The sequence below is a fragment of the Thunnus albacares genome, chromosome 3 (genome assembly GCF_914725855.1).
Source record: "Thunnus albacares chromosome 3, fThuAlb1.1, whole genome shotgun sequence".
NCBI lineage: Eukaryota > Metazoa > Chordata > Actinopteri > Scombriformes > Scombridae > Thunnus > Thunnus albacares.
In genome coordinates, this window is record NC_058108.1 from 21,854,286 (window position 1) to 21,873,321 (window position 19,036).

The following is a 19,036-nucleotide window of genomic DNA, read 5'->3' on the forward strand; positions in this document are numbered from 1 at the left end:
TGTCTGCCGCACAGCTGAAATTTGACATGTTAAAAATACCAAAAGGACAAAAGATAAATGAGTATGAAACTACAAAATATGAAGCTTCCACAGAATATAACACTTTTTTTTTTAAATTGAACAATCAGGAAGTGGATTCATTTAAGTGTAACCATTTTGGCCTGCAGTATTATGGCGACACCTTCTGGTGGATTTTAGGAAATGTTGTGGTCCTGTGGAGTAATTTCTGGCCTTCCCAGCAGTTGAGGGTTGCTCCTCTGTTCTGAGCCAAGGTCTATAAATCCACAGTGTATGCATTAACAGGAACAATTTCAACTGGATGCCAGTATTGCATTTTACACTGTCCTACTAGTTTATGAAGATATAGTTTTCAGTTCACATATCGATCTACTAATATGAGCAAAACTGAAACTTTATTGTTGATGTAGTTAACATCAGTGACAAAACAAACACTGACTTTAGGTGAGGTAGTAGGAGGCCTAGTATTTCTACTATGTATAAAATAAATTCTCTCTCAGATTTAGTTCTTAAATGGAAATGCTGACCACCGTTTGTTGTAGTGATAGATGAAAGCAGTGGAGACAAGGAAACCTCACTATATAAACAGGAGTTCGGAAAACAGCCACCCAATTGTTTTGTTTATACTCTTGGATGTGAATGCCGCTTCCCCCATGATATTACATACCATTCCATTTAGAGAGATGGCAGCCCTGATGAAACTGCCAAAGCAAGGCTGTACTTCCTATTGGGGAAAGGAATCATTTTAGACAGTTACATGGTAGTGTACTAATGCTGAAATGTCTTGATCTGAGCAGTAAACACATCAATGGAATGCTAATAATTGTTAGAATTTGAATTTTACCACATTTTGAGATTTTTGAGTCATTAAATCTATTATTTACACTCCTGTCAGTTTATGGAGATCACTGGCAGTAGGTGGAGGTATTTCGTGTTTTTATAGGTAACATGTGATAGTTACAGAATGCTTTCAAGGTGAAAGGGCTCTTTGCCTGAAGCTTTTTGTCTTTGTCTAAATGAAGGTATCATTGGTGACACCCGGGACATTGTAAAAGTGAAATTAGAGATGGAACCAGAAGCCGAAGAAAACAATGATAACTTGGTCCCTTGGTCAGGTTCAGAGGGTTCCCAAGAACTTTGCATCTCTGAGTCCTTGGCAGAGTCCTACAATGAAGAAGATGTCAGTGACGCAGAGTACCCCTTTGACCCACAGCCTGCCCAAGTCCCAAAGTCTGACCCAGAGTCCCCAGAGCGCCTTCAATCACAAGACTGGGAGTCTGCATATGAGCAACAGTCCCTGCCTGAACTTAGTGGAAGCGAAGAGGAGGTTTCATACCGAGAAGAGGATAACATCTACCTTAGTGAATCAAGAGAGTCAATTACAGAGTCTCCTCACATCCAAACTTCACCAACATCACTCTCCTCACAACCAGAGCACCCTGATCCTGAACCTCACACTGGCCAGATATCACGACTGCACTCTCAGTCATCTTCCTCCTCTCTCGGCTGTGCTGCTGATATGACCCTGGCCTTGACCTTGACCACAGAGCAGCCACTGGGAGCCAGTAATAGGCAGGGCCCAGAGTCTGGGAACAGGAGGGTTGAATCTTCAGAGGAAGGAGGGAGTAGTGAAGCACCTCCTGCTTCTGTCTTCTTTGGAATTTCAGACGAGGGTGCTGAGCAGGCAGAGAGGTGGAACTCAGAGTCTGACACAGATCTGTGCAGACGGGACAGGCACTGGGCAAGGTACACACGTAAGTATCTATCTTCTGTCCTCATATCTATCTTCTATTCCAGTGGACATTTGAAGCTTGTGTGCAAAATATACAGCATTTAGTGACTGCTTATTTCTTAATTTAAATTATGTATGATTTATTAATAGATAAGATATAATTTTGTGGTTGCTTTAAATGCAGCTGCAGAGCCACAAAATTAAATTTTTGCTCTATTTTTTGTTTCGATTTTATATGAAGCAAAATGCTTAATTTAATCAATAAATCATTTGTGCAAAGCACTATGGGTGATGGTTATTTTCATGCTGTAACGTGGGGTCTATTTGAGGTGGACTTACAGGGAGAATTCCCATGGCTTTAATAGTCAGAGCAGGATAAGAATAAAATATGACCATATGATGAGCTTGGCAAAAATGGATTTGACAGACAACAGCATGTGTCACCCTGGCCTGACACCCGATCCCTTTTCCAATCGTAAGACTTGACTGCAATGGAAACTGAGCTCCTCACTTTCCTTGCCTCATGGACCCCCCTAAGTTAGGTGTAAGTAAATATGATGCTTTTATTAGTGTGCTTGCTTCACCAGGGGCAGCTTTAAAATTACTCTTACTTGTTATTAGTGTGCTTGCTTCATATAATAACAATGATAAAATAATGATAATGATAAGGTTGGTTTCATTTAAAAACTGAGCTGAAATAATATCAAAGTATTGTATGAAACTTAAACAAAAACCCAAAATGTAATTTCCTATTTGTCTTATAGTTGTTTTACTCTACTGAATATTAACCAGTCAAACATTGAACCTTCTTAAGCTTAGTTTGACAGACGTAATACCAAAATAAAATAATATTTGCTTACTGTTTATTTACAGTTTTTTTTATGCTTTCATCTTCCTCACCCCTCCCTTCTCTCTCTCTCTCTCTTTTTCTCTCTCTTCCTTTGTCTCAGGGCTCAGTCACAACGAGAGCCAATCAGAAAGACACGTCAAGGAGACAAAGTCTAAATGTAAGCGAATTGCACGGCTTCTAACTGATGCACCCAACCCTCAAAATAAGGGAGCCTTGCTGTTTAAAAAACGTCGCCAAAGGGTCAAGAAGTACACACTTGTGAGTTACGGGACTGGTGATAACAAGCTTGACAGTGAAGACCAAATTGAAGAAGAAGCTGAAGAAGTCAGAGCAGCTGAGTATAACTTTGTGGCGAAAAGTGACTCTGAGTTAGAGGAGGAGTACGCTGTTTATCACCAGCAGCATAATTTAAGTCTGAATTGGGGAAGTGTTCGAGAAATGGAAGCCCTACCAGAGACACAAGGGAAGGGAGTTTTGATGTTTGCCCAGCGCCGCAAACGGATGGATGACATTGTGTCAGAGCAAGAAGAACTCAGGAGTAAAGGATTACCTGTGGAGGCATTAACAGAGCCTGAGCACACAGAAGTACGGAATATTTACGACAATAGGGAAATGTATGTGCATACTGATCAAGGCACCTACATGGATGCAAATGTCAAGCAGCAAGTAGAATACCAAGAAAATATTCAACAGACAAACCACCTATCCAATGTGCCAAGACCGTTGGTGCCAAACAGAACTGCAAGGCCCTTCCTAGGATTTCAAGACAGGACAACTGCTGCTGCCATGCCTGGTGCCGTTACTCCAGTGCAAAGGAAGCAAGAACCAAGATTCAAAGTACCTGTGCCTGTTAACACTAGTCCGCAAGTGTGGTCCCCAACTGGTGACATCATAGCCTCAAGAGATGAGCGAATATCTGTGCCAGCAATTAAGACCGGCATCCTTCCAGAGTCAAAACGGAAAGGCATTAATAAACAACAAGCATCAGATCACCTTCAAAACAAAGGGGAAAGGAGATCTTATATTGAGGCAGAGGAAGACTGTTTTAGTCTAGGTGCTGAAGCTTGTAACTTCATGCAACCCAGAACAATAAAACTCAAGAATCCCCCTCCAGTAGCCCCAAAACCTATCATCAACCCAAAATGCCCACCTTGGATGAGAGGTCCTTCTGGTGAGCCTTATATCCCACCAAGAAGTCCGATTTCACAACCCTCTCGCAGTCCTGTGGGGCCTCATAATCAGCATTACTTACAACAGCAAGATTGGGCTCAGCCTCAAGAGATGGCCAGCCGATGGGCATCAGATCAAGCTCAGGCAACACTTCAAACACCTGCCAGTTCTTGGGCACCAGTCAACTCCTCTTCTCAGCCTCATCTTCAGCCAACCACAAATAGCTGGAGTCAACAGCCGTCACGATCCCCTGTGAGTATGCAGGCCCGCAGTCCTACTTACAGCCCACATCACCCACCGTCACCCACAAGGAGTAAATCAGACAGCATTCTAAACTCAGTCGCCTCTTGTCCACCACAAGTAGGGAAGTCTTATGTCCACCCATCAAAAACATCACAGGATTCTCCAAAGGGTCAATACTCAGACAGAGGTATTAGTCGGGCTGGTGATGGGCCAACCATGGCGGGAAAAGGTGCAGAATTGTTTGCCAAAAGACAGTCCCGTATGGAGAAGTTTGTTGTTGATGCTGAAACAGTGCAAGCTAACAAAACAAGATCCCATTCTCCCACGCCGTCCCTACCTAACTCCTGGAGGTATTCTTCCAATGTTCGTGCTCCACCCCCTTTATCATACAATCCCATTCTTGCCCCTTTCTACCCTCCATCAGCAGTAAAACAAGCCCCTTCCACAAGCCCCAAAATTAAGCCTAAGACCAAAGCAAAACCTAAAGCAGCCCCAAAGCACCTCAATGCCTTAGATATTATGAAACATCAGCCTTATCAGTTGGACTCATCACTGTTCACGTACGATAAAAGCCCCAGCCCTAAACCAACTCCAGCATCAAAGTTTGAGGTCATCAAAAACCTTAAATATAGATCTGCCCCCTCTCATTCTTCCTATACTGCCTCTGAGCTTGATGTTGAAAGCAAGTCAGAAGCCTCTGCTAAGCCCTCTGGATCGGTAAGTTCCAAAAATCTTTCTGCCCGCCAAAATGCCATATCAGCTGAGCCCTTTGCAACTGACAAGCATTTGGATGAAAAGCACACTGTCACACCTGCTGCCCATCACATAACCAACAAGCAAGCACCGAGCGTTCGACCCGCAAGTTCGACCTCGCAGCATTCATCTACTGGTGACAGCATAGCTTCAGCTTATTCTCCTGCATCTCTTATTGCTAGGGGCGCACTTCAAATGGCTCCTCGGCCAAAGTTTTCTGCTAAGAAGCCAGTAGTGACAGGCAAACACTGGAAGCATGTTGCTATGATTCATTAGTTATAATACTGTATATGGTCATGCTCTGGTGTAGTCAACACTGGGACATTAGACTACAATTACATCTGCAACTTAGCAGCATTCAAAATGTCTTACTTGACAAGAGAAATGTAGAGAGACTTTTGCACTGTCTAAATGTAGGCCACATCCAAAATCATTTACAGCATGCAGCTATATGGATATATTTAGCTGGCAATGCAGGGAAAACATAAGAAGACAGTTGAATGTACAGCAAAGCTACTGTAGCTTTAAAAATATAAATAAGTAATTTAGCACATTACATCATCTTCCTGAAACTTGGGAGGTGCAGGTGTGCTTGAAACAAGAAATGTGAGACAAAATAATGTGTAGTGATTCTCAGGAAGTGCTATTATATGTGCAATAATGTGTGTAGGGAGCCTTGTTCAACTAAGGTATCTAGTTTTAATCTAGTTTTGTTTTTTTGTTTTTTTTAATAAGATCACATGCATCACTTGCATATTTATCACATCAACTCAAAGACTATAAAAAACTATAACATTTATTACATTTAAATCAAATATATAAATAAACTTCATAATTATGTCCTCTGGGATAACAGTAACTCATACAATTCAAATAATTTATTGTGTTTGGGGAGAAACTGTATATGCACTTCTTTTTTTGGATGCATACAATTTGCAATTCCTTCAGTCTCATTCCTCACAACAGCTAAAAGCATTAATGGTAGTTGTGATAATTTAACCCTGATTACTTTAACTGTGTTTTTATATGGATATATTTTCTTTTCAGTTATGGTCAGTTATTTAACTGTCAGTAACGTCATCAGGCATTCTGTATCCTCATCTTTGATGTAAAACATGAGAAAGTTATCACTGAGATTTGAGTATTCTGCTATTGACATTGACATATTAACAATAGCAACTCAAAATGAAAATAGGAAACAATTGTTTTGTTTGCCTCTATGTCTCTGTCTTTTCTGCACATCTTGTACGCAGCACAGTCATGCTATTAAATTTCTCTTTCCTCCTACCTGTGTACTTCCTATGTGTGTCATGAGCTTCTTTTCTCTTTTCCTGAACGACTGTATCACGACTTTTTCCTCCATCTTGCTCACTGCCTCACACTTAAATGCTTTTATACACACAATTTATTCATATTTGTTGCACCTTCAGCAGTATCAGTCTTCCAAGACCCACCACATTATTGGCTATTTTCAATAACTTATAGTTAATATTAATATAAAATATTATATTGCTGAAAGTCTACACTGTCACTGACCTATATCTTTCAACTTCACTGACCTGATGAGTATGTTTGTTTTCACAACATATCCATCAGTCTGAATGTGAAAAGTTTGGAACTATGAACTTGACCCCAAAAAGATTTTCTACATGCATTTGTTTCAAGGTGCTGGTTGCCAATTAAAGGGAAAAGCCACCCCAAATCAGAATTTACATTTTTGTTGTTTCTAATGACTGTGGACAAGAAGTCATTATGACAGATAACTCTCTCCATAAGCTGGAAATCAGAGCATCAAGAAGTGAAGTTATGTCATCGGGTGACTAGTTTTTGTGTTCACTGGCATTAAATGAGGACCTATAATGATTGGTAACATGGCTTTACAGAGTTTTTGTTGGCAGTATTACTTCCAGATTAGGTTTATCTAAGGCTTCCAGTTGTGAAATGTCCCTATATCACAGTAAAATCACCATTAGTGGTGTCTCAGTGTCCTCAGAGTTGTTCTGATATTTGCTGTTAATGGAGCAGCTTTGAGGTTTGCGTCTGAATAATATCATCACTTCAGGGTGGTCTCTCAGTGGTTCAGCTTTAAGAGCAATTCACTTATGTAGAGGGTACAGTATGTCATTCTTGAATTACATATAAATGTATTTTTAAAAATTACATCTTACATCTGGGTTTATCTTCAGGTTAGCTTTAAACAAATTCTCAATTGAGAATTTGTTTGCCTGCTGTTGTCACACACATTTGTTCTTTTAAACCCAAAAGAAACAACTACTGCTAACAGGACTGCAGCAGTTCCTGTGGTGATATGATAAAAGTTTGTATCACACCATTACCATTACAAAGAGCTATGTAGAGGAGGTAATAATGTGATGGTCAATGTTTCAAGTGAAACTAGTCTGTAGATAACAGTGGCCCATGAGATTTGAGAGTTTAGGTTGCACTTCAGGTCAGATACGACATACAACAAGTGGTTTTTGAGCTGACAACTTCAGATAAATAATGTAGAGAGCATTTTTTGGTCAGATTTTCATACATAGTTCCAATAGTAAAGGTCCTCCAGATGGATGGTAAACCCACCCACATGATTTCTCTTCTTTTGGCTGATTAGAGGTCTTCTCAAGACTGTGTTTGATTGACATCTCCCTCTCCCTCCTGTTAGCTTGTTTTTTTGGAGGGGGGTTTGGTGACCAACCTCATATAATTCTCAGAATAGATTCACCCAACTTTGACCTGAGAAGAGGTCTAATCAGCTAGAATAAGTGAAAAAAAAAACTGTGTGGGTGTTAAAAATGTTTCAATCCAGGTTGAAATTTTGTGAAGCAACCCTTTAAGGAGACTTGTTCACATTGACAAAATTATGTGAATTCTATTTTTGGCTGGTATTTCCCTTTAAGGAGAGAAAACAAAGACATGGTGGTAAAGCTATAGTTCCAAGCTAACTGTAACCATTATTTTTATGTATTTGATGAATACTGTGCTTATTTTACATTTCATGAACCAACAGCAGGTAAGTTCTGAAATCTTCATCAGTTATTATAAATATTTTGTAATGTCATAAATTGTGGTTACCACATACATTTATATCAATCAAACATAACCCAGTCCACTAATTGGACTACAAATATGAACATTTTTAAGTTATTTAAAAACAGTTATCCTGCATTTGTTTGCAACCCTTTTTTCACTAAAACTTATCATTCAGTTCTAAATAAAACATTACTGTAATAAAAATATAGAATTACTAGTTGTCCAGTTGTCCACGGATCCAGTGGGTGGCAGCAAAGTCTGCAACACTGCTCTCACTCTAGTCAACTAATATGTGCTTTTGTTTCAGGGACTTGGCAGAAGCCGCTCCCTGAGCCTGCCCAGGCAACTGAGTTCTGTGTCTTTTCCTGGACATATGTCACCTTTGAGCACACCTGGAGGCCAACCATCTTATTTACCTCCACAACGGCAAACATCCTTTCAAGAAAGAGCCTACAAGTCGCTGACACCCTGGGAGGCAGCATCCAGAAGCCCCATTGGTTCAGTGGACGAGGCCTTTTTCTTCCAGAGCCTCCCGTCATCGGTTGCCTCTAATGTCAAATCCGCAGGGCACCGCAGGTCTCTGCCAGAGCCTCCGGATGAATGGAAGCGTAGGGTGTCTCTTGATCCTGCATCTGTCAGTAAGGGTTATTATCATGCGGCCCCAGCTTTCCAGGCACCGTCCATGAGCAGGACATTTTCACCTGAGACACCAGCCTTCTATGGGCCTCCCTTCAAACCTGCCCAGCCTTTAGGGCCTGCCCGTAGGGCCAGTATTGGATACATGAGACAAGGCCCCAGTTCTACACAGTACTCTCCCATGTATAGTGCAGTCCAGAGAAGTTAATACCACTGATTAAGTCAGAAATACGTCAGTTAAAGAGAAATATACATCGACATAAATGGTATATGATGGTAATGTAAATTATAGTGAACTTGGGGGACACAAAATTAACCTTGTGTTCAAGTCACAGCAATGAAAAAGAAGGTTGTTGACATGTGTTGGTTCAAACTTATCCAATAGGTCAGAGATTTATTTTAGACAATACATTATTTGTGTTCAACTTTTAATTGGAGTGATGGGTCTCACACAAAAAAAACATTGCTATCTTCATGTTATGTGTGGTCACTTGGTTTGAAAAGCACAACAACCTACTATAGCTATTGTGCTGTGTTGCTGATGAGATATAACCCTGCTAAGTATTAATGGATGAGTTTGCTATTGTGTCCAGTGATGATTTCAGAATAATTATGTTTTTGTAGGTTATACAGACTTATTTAGGACAGAAGGTGACTGCTACATAAGTGATTTAAGTCAAAGTAGTGATGAGATTTAGAAGTTAAACTGAACGTGTAATAGATCTAAGAGGTATATGGACGAAACACTGATTTGGTATAAGTTTGATAGGTTGATTTTTCAAAATGCAGTTGGGTGTTGCTCACTGAAAATCCTTGTAATTTTGACAATGTTGGTTAGGGAAAGTTGGTGAGAAATGAGGCACGTGTGGCATGTGAGGCTTTTCACTCATGTATATTTAGCTATAAAACTGACTTTGTGTTCACTTTTTTTAAGTTGACATTATGCTAATTCATTGATATCTCAATATTTTATACAGAGATAACCATTACGGATGTTACTCGCCCTGTATAAAGCTGTCTTTTCTCTCTCTTGTTGCTGTGGTGATAGCAGGTATATTGAAAGTGGGAACATTTTAATGAACGTCTAGCAGTTTCTAGTGCCTGCAGGTTACACATATTTTACGTATTTCTATCTTTCTGTATAACAGCACTGATTGCCAGTGTTGGGATATGATAGTTAAATTTTAACAATGCAATATTTCAAAAATGGATACAAGCATCTTTAGCTATTAATGTAATGTATATATTCAAGTTAAGACTAAAAAATGTTGTATGCATGTGTACATTAATTATCTTTCCTATTGCACTGAGTGGTGATCACAGATTTTAGTGTCAGTGTTTTAATATGACTGATGTATGTTTTTAGCCTTCAAGGCTTTTTTATGGGCTGTTACCATGTTTGACAGTTTTCTTAAGTAAAATTTTAAATTTTTGCACTTTTAAAACACAAACTAAAAATTAAAAGATATGAAAATGCTTCATTGTCTTAAAAAGTGGAGTTTTTTGGCTTTATTTCTATGTTTGAGGTGGATTTACATCATTTTGTGAACTGAGAAGTGTATATATTTATTGAAGATGAAAATGGTTTTGTTTCATTCTGTGATTGTGTTAAATTTCTTTGTTTACTCAAGAAGAAGGTGCATTGATGTTATAGAAAAATCGCACATGCAGTTAATACTGGTATAAAATAATGACAGTAAATTCAAAATCAAAGTTAAGATTATGTTAAATGTACAAATCTAACTTTCACGCAGAAGCTGCTCTCATTTTAACAGTATATTTCCTTTTAGTTCCATGTATTACAAAATATATTAAATGTATAGTATGTCTGACAAGTATAACAACAGGCTCAACCTTCATGTTGCTTTATAAAAAAATAAAATCAAATAATTGGTGGACCACCATCTAAAGGTTGAGGCCACACTTTTAACTCCCCTCCTTGATCTGTATATCATTATCTAAACTCAGTAATCACACATACGGTAATGACAATAATACAACTCAGTTCGAAGAGACAAGTACACAAGTCGCAGCTGTGCCCAGTATGAACAACCTTCCAAACTTGAAGAAGGCACAGTGCCCTGGAGGTTTAACCCACAGAGACATGTTGACTTTGAAGATTTAGACACAAGGAAAGGAATATGTCTCTGCCCCAAAGAACATCACTGGGCACGTGTGTTGTCCATCCTCTCCCCTCTTTCTCTCCCCTCTCTCTCTCTCTCTCTGCTAGCTATCCTTGCCCCATGGTGTTTGAGAGGGGTTTTGAGTGTTTGGCAGGTTAAATTTAGCCTATTGATGTAAGCTGCATTCCATTCACAACAGACACAGAGACACACGCTCACAGTTTGGCTTTAGTGTCTGGGAGTGTGAAGATCAGGGAAGATCAAACTACCTACTGTAGGTTGACCCCTGAGCCTCCGTGCTTCCCCTCAAGGATACAGGTTGCACCCCAGGGACACCATCACAGGTATGGACAAGCCTTGTCAGAGTGTGTTTTGTGAATAATTTTGGTATATTTAAATTTAATTTATGTTGCATCAGAACCGTACTATGATAAAATATTTTCGGCTGCATCAAACTCTACGTTAATATCATAGGAGTCATTTTGATCAAATTGATATTCAATATATGACAAATTATCGGTTAATTTGATATTTTTCTATCTTCATAATTGTATTGCTTTGCTTTCTCTTTGTTTTGCATATAAATTATTTTAAAATTGTCACAATATCATTGCTGCAAAGTCAGCAGATGTTCACAATAGATTGACATTTTTTTTCTCTTTTAAAAGAGGTATATTCATAATCTTACTGTCTGATTTCTTGTTGTTCATTTGACAAAAAAGTAAAAAATACAAATGTGATTGTGCTGGCTACTACAAACGTAAGAAAGTTATTTGTTTGAGCTCTTTGTGTGGGCTGCCTGACATTTGTTGTGTCCGGCTACGAATAAAAGCTCAGGACACAATATTCACCCTTGACCTTTACGCAGGCGATTTATCTAGTGGCAACATTAAGGGAGATACCACTAACATTAGCTCACATACTCAAAAACTGGTCCAGTGACAAGCAGAGATTTAAGAATTACGTGTGCTGTTCAATCGTTGGTACAATGGGGCCTTGGGATTATGCAACACATTGTAATCTGTTAAATAAAACCTCTACAGAGACGATTATAACACGACAAACACTAACATTGCAGATTGGTTTAAGGGGGCACCTACCAGTTCATCTTCAAATTCTAATACATGCAGACAGAAAACGGGAGACTTTATAGACTCAAAAGCAGTATGTGTATTGTATATTATGTATATTATGTAACAAAAAATAAGGCAATAAATACTATCAAGAGAAAGTGTATCCTGATATCCTGTATATTGAATTCTGTCCTTGTCATCTTTTCAATATTCTCTGTTTCATATTGACAGTAACACAATATTACAGATTCAGGGCTTTTTCTCTGACAACTGACGAAAGACAGCCTGACACTTACATTCAACAAACACCAAACTCTTCATGTTTAGCTTTATCAAGTGATGGGCGAGCACTGCTTTAATGGGCTCACAGTGATTGGAAAATGAGTTGGGCAGAACAACTACATCCTGTGTCCTGTATGTGTTTCCAGTACTCCTGCGTTCTGCCAACCTTGCCAAAGCCACAATGTCACAATTCTGTACAATGCCAGCTGGAGAGAGGAAGAAGCGTGCAGCAGCTATTTGTCGAGAGGTCCACGGTACCAATGGTATGATGTAGAGCGGACAAACACACTGCTGCAAGAGAATATCCATTCTGATCTGAGTTCAAAATGTCAGGGCTGCTCTCCAGCACTTGCCATAAATAAGCTAATGGGATGATTTACTACCTATAGTGGCTAATCCTTTGTAGTTGTCCTTTTCAAAAGGCTATTTCTGGGTGGGTAGGTGGGCGGGAGAGGGGAGGGAAGTTGTGCGGGCCAACTATGTAGCTGTTTGGATAATGTGAAGGTCTGTGACAGCTGGGGTACATTCCGTCACTACTGGCGGATGAGGAAGCATCATGTACATCCAAAACTAATTCTCAAGTACAATGATAACTCATTTTCCATGACAGGGATTACAAAATGGAAAATATGAATTTTGTGAGACCTTTGATGTCATCTACGGACCCTCCCTATGCATGCTGAGCTGACAAAATGGGGGACATTTCTGAGTTTATATTTATATTGTTTAGCCGGCGCTAAAAGCAAGCCTGGATTAACCCACCAGGGGACCGCTGGAAATAAAACAAGCTGTCAGACTCTGTCCCCCCATCCACGTCCCAAGTTAGTTAGTTCTAATTCGATTATGCACTTTTTTTTTTTTTTTAAAGAATATGCACCATGTAAATATAATATTAACGGATGCATTTAAGGCATTAAAACAAGATTTTGACACATGGCCTCTCTAAAAGATGGCCAGGGGTCAGCATTCAGGTTCAACCACGGGCCAGTTTCATTCAACATTGTTGATTGGGTGGATAAGTTTGTACAGGCACAGTAGAAATGCAGGCATGTATGTTTTCAAAGTTTATTTCTTTCAATTCATTTTAGAGTCAAATTTATTTATTTATTTTTATTTGTTTTTAATTGCTTAAGCAGCTGTTATTCATAATAATCATCATAGTCATCATTTAGCAAAAAATGACTCATGTAGATTTTCCAGACATGATAAAAAAGTGTCAGGTTTCAATAATAGTTGAATGAAAATACTGTTGTTGTTGTTGTTGTTGTTGTTATTGTTGTTGTTGTTGTTGTTGTTGTTGTTGTTCTTTCCTCAGAAAATTATTGCCACCACCTGCCACCTGTATTTGTAATTTGAGATTCACTGTATGCTTTGCATGCCTCTCTTCATGTTGGAGTATTATTAGATGATACACATATCATATCATATCATATCAACAGTGTATAAATGAAGAATGAAAGTTATAAAACTAATGCGCTACTACTCTCCCATCACTAAACATTGTGTTAAAAAGCAGAAGCCACCTTAAGACACTCACCATTTCACTTTATATGCTTCCAGTATATCACCAAACACATCTGCAATTAATTAAATTACCATAACAGCCAAACCATAAACCTGGGCCAACTTTGCCGAGTCTATAACATCAAGTTTTTTGTTTGGTTATTCTTTTTAGAAAATGTGTCTTTACAGAATGATACATGTTGGCACAAGTACATGTTTTGCAAAATGTTGTTATGGAACATCCAATATACTGATATTGATGACTGTCTACAAAAGCTGCAACTTTTATAGATGTTTTTTCTTCCACTTATTTTTGTTGTTGTTGTTGTCTGACAGGGGACACCATGGATCTAGGAAAGAAGCTCAGCACTCCTAAAGACATTATGTTTGAGGAGTTATCGTTGCTTTCCAACAGAGGCTCCCGACTTTTCAAAATGCGCCAGAGGAGATCTGACAAATACACATTTGAAAGTATCCAAAACGAGGCAAACGCACAGCTAAATGTAAGTAAGCTTGTATGATGTTATTTAGTCATTTCATGCGTCTGAATGACTTCAGACGCATGAAATGACGCTTCAAATCTATCAGAAAATGTGCTCTTGGAAAAAAGTGCTACAACACATGGATGATAACAGAGACATGTGCCTCGTGCCTTTGACATCCTGCTGCCAAATAATCTAAGAGGCTGTTCGGGCACTTTGCTGAGGAGCTGCTCCCTGTTTATCAGTGTCTGTTGATATGATTGTGTGTGTGTGTGTGTGTGTGTGTGTGTGTGTGTGTGTGTGTGTGTGTGTGTGTGAGTGCATTGTCCTTTCTGTGCACATGTATCTGAGTGCATGAAAGACAAGAGCAGCTAAACTTAACATTTTGTTGCACAATTGATGTTTTAACCAAAACTGAATACATGTACTGTTCTTTATTCTGTTTTGCAGAGTGATATTTTATCCGAGAACATTCACCCTGTTGAAATTAAAGTGGACGCACCAGCCGATGAAAACACTGTTAACCCAGACAGCACAGTTTCAGGTAATGATGCCGTTCGGTAGTTGAGGCTTTTGAGTGTCGAGTCCAAAATGGAACATTAAAATTTACACCATTAGCAAAGATTTAAATATTTTCAGAAATCAATCATAGTTGTAAATTAAATGTGCTAACATTAGCACTGTGAATATTTGGTCATTGAAAATCCAACCATCAAACTGTTGATGGATGACTTCATTATGCTAAAAATAAGTCTTACTGCTGCACAGTCAAATAAGAGCAACTGATTATGTCATTCTGTCATAATATAGATGACAAACCAGTCATAACAGCTGGTTTTATAGCAACTGATTTCAGCAGCATGATACAATAGTATGTATATCATATACTACAGTGTATATCTAATTATTAAAAATTATGAAATGCAGCTTTAAATGCTTTATTTTTTAGTATTTTTTCATTTCCTTTTTTTATTTGAATAGCCAACAAAGCCCTGTACTTATTCTAAAACACTCCTGTGGTGTTCCATCCTGTTTCTATATCTATGTGCCATCCCATGTCGACACATTATATGATGAGTGCACACTTCAAGTATGTGCTATTTTAAGGCTTCCCATCGTAATGATGGACAACTCAGTCTGCCTGTGTTAAGTGTTCTCTAAGCACTGTCTCTATTCATAATCCTATCTGCTCTAAATCTTTAGCAGAACTGCAAACCAAACTGTCAGATCATTATAATGCGATGAGACACTCCTGCACAACATGAACTCATGGTGATATTTGTCCTTCGTGTGCCTCTTTGCTTTTGTCTGCTCCTTGACAGATGCGACTCCAGAGAAGATGCCTAAATCCTATCACTCTCCATGGGAGTTGGCCATGCTCAGTGATCCAGACCTCGCTGAAACTCTCAAACTGAGAATGCCTGAACTGGACCCACGACCAGATCTCCCTGAGTACAAATCCTTTAACCGGTGAGAAAACTACTGTATGAGTCTATCTATTAGTGCAGAGTTCAGAAAGAATATGATTCACACCTTGATCTAAATTACAGGGTTGCCACTCCATATGGTGGCTTTGACAAAGCTCCCAGAGGAATCACATTCAAACTCCCTGAGTTGGACCTGAACCCACCAGCATACCCAGAGCTCCAGGAGCTGGGGATGAAGCGCCCCACCTTCAACAGGACAGCCCAGGGATGGATATCCGAGGGCACCCATCTGATCCTACCCACCATTACACTTGAGCCCATCACAGTCCCAGTCCCAGAGTCTGATGACCTGTAGAGGGTCGTATCTGACCTGGAAACATGATGTTGGCTGAGCAGTCGATTAGCAGCGCAGTTACAGTTTCCCATGCAATGGACAACAAAATGTGTCACGCATCTATTCTGCAGTTGGCCAGTATGTTTGCTGTACACTGAAAAAAAAAAAAAAACTGTATCCAAACAAAATTATGTAAATAACAGAAGGAATGTGCTACATATAACTCAAGAGTTTCCACTGACACTGACAAAAAACTGTAAATTTTATAAATGTTCAAATGAATTGATGAATATGTGATGTAAATAAAGACAACTTATCTATTGATGTCACACAATCAAAACTGGAACATACAATAAGTTATACTTAGTAGTAGTACTTCAATTATATCCACAGTAAAGAATAATATTACAGAAAAACACACAAATAGACAGATTGTATGTTCATTGCTATTTATTTATCATCATATATAAAGATCTAATCTAAATAAAAATTGTGTTAGACTAAGAAATATGAAAATAAAATAAAAGTGAGAGCTCTGTTTTATGTGCAGGTCCTGCATCCTCCACAGAGGCTTTATTGTTGAGTGTTGAAAAGAAGAAGAGATAATTTCTCACTGAAACTATGAAACATTTCATCTCAAGAAAATAAGAGAGGTCACATCACTCGAGAGGGAAGATGAAGGATCCTGGGCTTACAGGCATATTCATGGACTTCAAAATACTTTATATGCAAATATACAGTATTTCACAAACATAATCATACTCTACACAGATTAATACAAAATGGATACAGTCACACCTGCCTTGTCTAGAGTGGAATAACACGAAAGATATAAAATAAATGTTTGCTTTGTTGTTTCTGGTCGATGAACTGAAAAGTTGTAACTTTACACTTTCTCAACTACAGTGGAAATATTGTGTATAAGTACACTGAATGTCTGTGAGTGATGTTGATGCTTTCTGTGTTTCTGGAGAGTTGAAGCTGCTTGATTTTACTCCTCTGTACTTTCATGTATTTAACTTCTAATACAGTTTAAGTGGATCTGACTTCTTGTACACACTCATACACACTGTATATATCAAACTGTATATGTTTAATAACTAACTTATCACACATCATTTTGTGCTACTTCTGTAACTGCACATTCACACTGGATGAGGAAACAATTTAAAAACTCTGCCTTTCAGACAGCTGGAGAACAGAGAGTTCTGGCAGGATTTCATGAACAAACTTATTGCATGACTATCATTTCTTTAAAACCGCAGTAATGCAAAGAATTTGCATACCATTCACACCAGTGTGCTCACCAGTCCTGTACAGTATGTAGGCAATAGTCATCCATCAAGTCAGATGAACCAACTTTTGTTTTGCTTTTTCAGCTGTTTATTGATATCCTGATAAGAATTGTCACTTTACTTAATTTTGATTTAATGAGATAGTAACTGTGCATTTTTATAGCTGTTCTGACTCATCCCCAAAAAGAGTTGTTAAATGTATTGAGACATAATTGTGAGAGAATCTGACTTAGTTGGTCACTGAGTTTTATGGTAAAATATAACACGGCAGAGTATGTGTATAGAGGATTGAAAGGGTTGGCCGAGACACTAATACTGAGACAAAACCCAGTTATGCAATGCAGGTGTATTTATCTACCAATGGAAAATGACAATCCCATGCAGCATTATGTACAGTGCAGGCCTGGCAAAAAAATAACTGAAGAAAAACAACATTTGCAAGAAAAAAAGACAAAAAATAGAAGAAATAACTAAATGCAAAAACTGTGGGGGAAAAAAAGACTCCGCTCTGCACTAGACAATGCCCCTTTAACTCTCGTTCCCTCACAAGCTCTCCATGCTGGTTTATCTCTGTTTTGAGGTATGACCACATCTGAACCCCCAGGAACTCCAGCCTCCTTTTTATCAGCTGGGTCCTACTAAGAAACATTGATTACTGTTTGATAATCAATTATCCCACAGGAGATTAACACCTGGTCCATAAAATATCCAAACATCTACAATTGAATTACAAAAACATATTACTAAAACACATTTTAGGCAAGTACTTATCCAAAAAGCAATTTAAATAGTATTGCTCACTGACAAACACATCAACACCCCTCCAGCTCTACCATACTTGGCGCCTTCCCCCGGGACTCCCTTTTCATAAGCCAATGGCAGCGTCCTGTACAGTTTTGGCAGTTCAGGGTCTAAATAAAGGAGCACAAGTACAGCAGAGGAGAAACAGCTGACAAACAATTGGATTTCCTTGCTAAACACTTTTAACAATAAATAGAAATGTTTAGTACAAAGACTTGTCCCTGTGTCTTATTTAAAAATACTTTCTGTGTGTTTTGTTACACCATGACACACAGTAGAAAAAAAAAACTCTTCAACGTTATCAACATATCATCTTCAACATTATAAGAGCTAGATACCAGACCGAAAATGGTGCCTATACAGTCCAATAAAAATTGCCTGGCAGATAAAAAAGTTTCTAGCTTCCAGGTTTACTTCTGGGGGTATGTGGCCCACTGAATAAGCATAGTAGTGTTTCTCCCGCTGGCCCCACCCTCAAGTTCCCGCTTGTCCCAAACACTTAACATCGTGGTGACATTATGGATTTTTAAATTGCTTTTCTCAGCTCGAGGAAAGTTTTACAAATATAAAACTACCATGGATCAAAAATCCATAACAGAAAGAGTCATAATTGACCTTGTTTGCAGTTCTTGGTGTCCTGTCAACAGTTTTCAGATGTCTCTTTTACAGTGGTGTCTATTGGGAAAATGCTCTTTGGGCCGCAGGAGGATTTCTTGCTGCAATACTGCAAGTGGCCACTGGGAAAAATTGGCTCCAAGGCTGAGCCAACTCCTATAATACATCCATGGTCCTGACATTAACAAACAGATGTGAAATCATGCAACACTAACACTACAACACAGACACCTCCAAGCCAGCTTGATTTAATTATTAATGGAAGTGGCTATGCAGCCTGTGTGCGTGCGAGCGTGCATAACCCCGGGTTAACCCCGTGTCAAGGATAGTATCTGATACTAACATCAACATGTAAATATTGTTCATACAGAATACAGAAGATGTAAGTCACTTTTCTTCAGGGGTCTACATTACTACACACATGGGAAACTGGACAAGGAGGAAACATACGATAAAAAAAATGTTGAGTTCGACAGCTCATACAAAAGGAACTCAACTGTGGAAGAGAGACATCTAATTCTTTCCAAACTTTATATAAATAATACCAGGAAGTCTTCATGTGTCTCTGGGGAGGTTTCAGTGCTATCACTGGAGCGGAGCAAAATGTAGTGCACTGGACAAATCCCTGTAAAGTCCTTCAGAAAAGAACAGAGAAAAGCAATAGTTAGT

General features: G+C 38.8%; 2 protein-coding genes across 3 annotated transcripts; both read left to right on the forward strand.

The window, feature by feature from the left end:
• The first annotated feature begins 1,069 nt into the window (after positions 1–1,069).
• On the forward strand, positions 1,070–6,053 carry synpo2b (synaptopodin 2b). The gene is made up of 2 exons (XM_044346985.1): positions 1,070–1,772; positions 2,701–6,053. The coding sequence occupies exons 1-2, from the start codon at positions 1,085–1,087 to the stop codon at positions 5,040–5,042; spliced, it is 3,030 nt and encodes a 1,009-aa protein (XP_044202920.1). The 5' UTR covers positions 1,070–1,084; the 3' UTR covers positions 5,043–6,053.
• A 4,699-nt stretch (positions 6,054–10,752) lies between these two features.
• myoz2b (myozenin 2b) lies at positions 10,753–15,858 on the forward strand. Of its 2 annotated transcripts, XM_044346986.1 has the most exons (6): positions 10,754–10,899; positions 12,057–12,173; positions 13,750–13,916; positions 14,346–14,439; positions 15,218–15,365; positions 15,446–15,858. In XM_044346986.1, exons 2-6 carry the CDS (start codon positions 12,092–12,094, stop codon positions 15,675–15,677), a joined length of 723 nt encoding a protein of 240 aa, XP_044202921.1. In that variant the 5' UTR covers positions 10,754–10,899; positions 12,057–12,091; the 3' UTR covers positions 15,678–15,858. The 2 variants fall into 2 exon arrangements, with proteins under 2 accessions (XP_044202922.1, XP_044202921.1); XM_044346987.1 differs by lacking the exon at positions 12,057–12,173 and having other exon boundaries at positions 10,753–10,899.
• The last annotated feature ends 3,178 nt before the right edge of the window (positions 15,859–19,036 follow it).

Excerpts from the sequence above, each read along its gene's own strand:
- synpo2b (XM_044346985.1), top strand. The coding sequence starts at position 1,085 with ATGGAACCAGAAGCCGAAGAAAACAATGATAACTTGGTCCCTTGGTCA. Across the intron at positions 1,773-2,700 it reads GCACTGGGCAAGGTACACAC|GGCTCAGTCACAACGAGAGC; the intron begins GTAAGTATCTAT and ends CCTTTGTCTCAG.
- myoz2b (XM_044346986.1), top strand. The coding sequence starts at position 12,092 with ATGTCACAATTCTGTACAATGCCAGCTGGAGAGAGGAAGAAGCGTGCA. Across the intron at positions 12,174-13,749 it reads AGAGGTCCACGGTACCAATG|GGGACACCATGGATCTAGGA; the intron begins GTATGATGTAGA and ends GTTGTCTGACAG. Across the intron at positions 15,366-15,445 it reads GAGTACAAATCCTTTAACCG|GGTTGCCACTCCATATGGTG; the intron begins GTGAGAAAACTA and ends TCTAAATTACAG.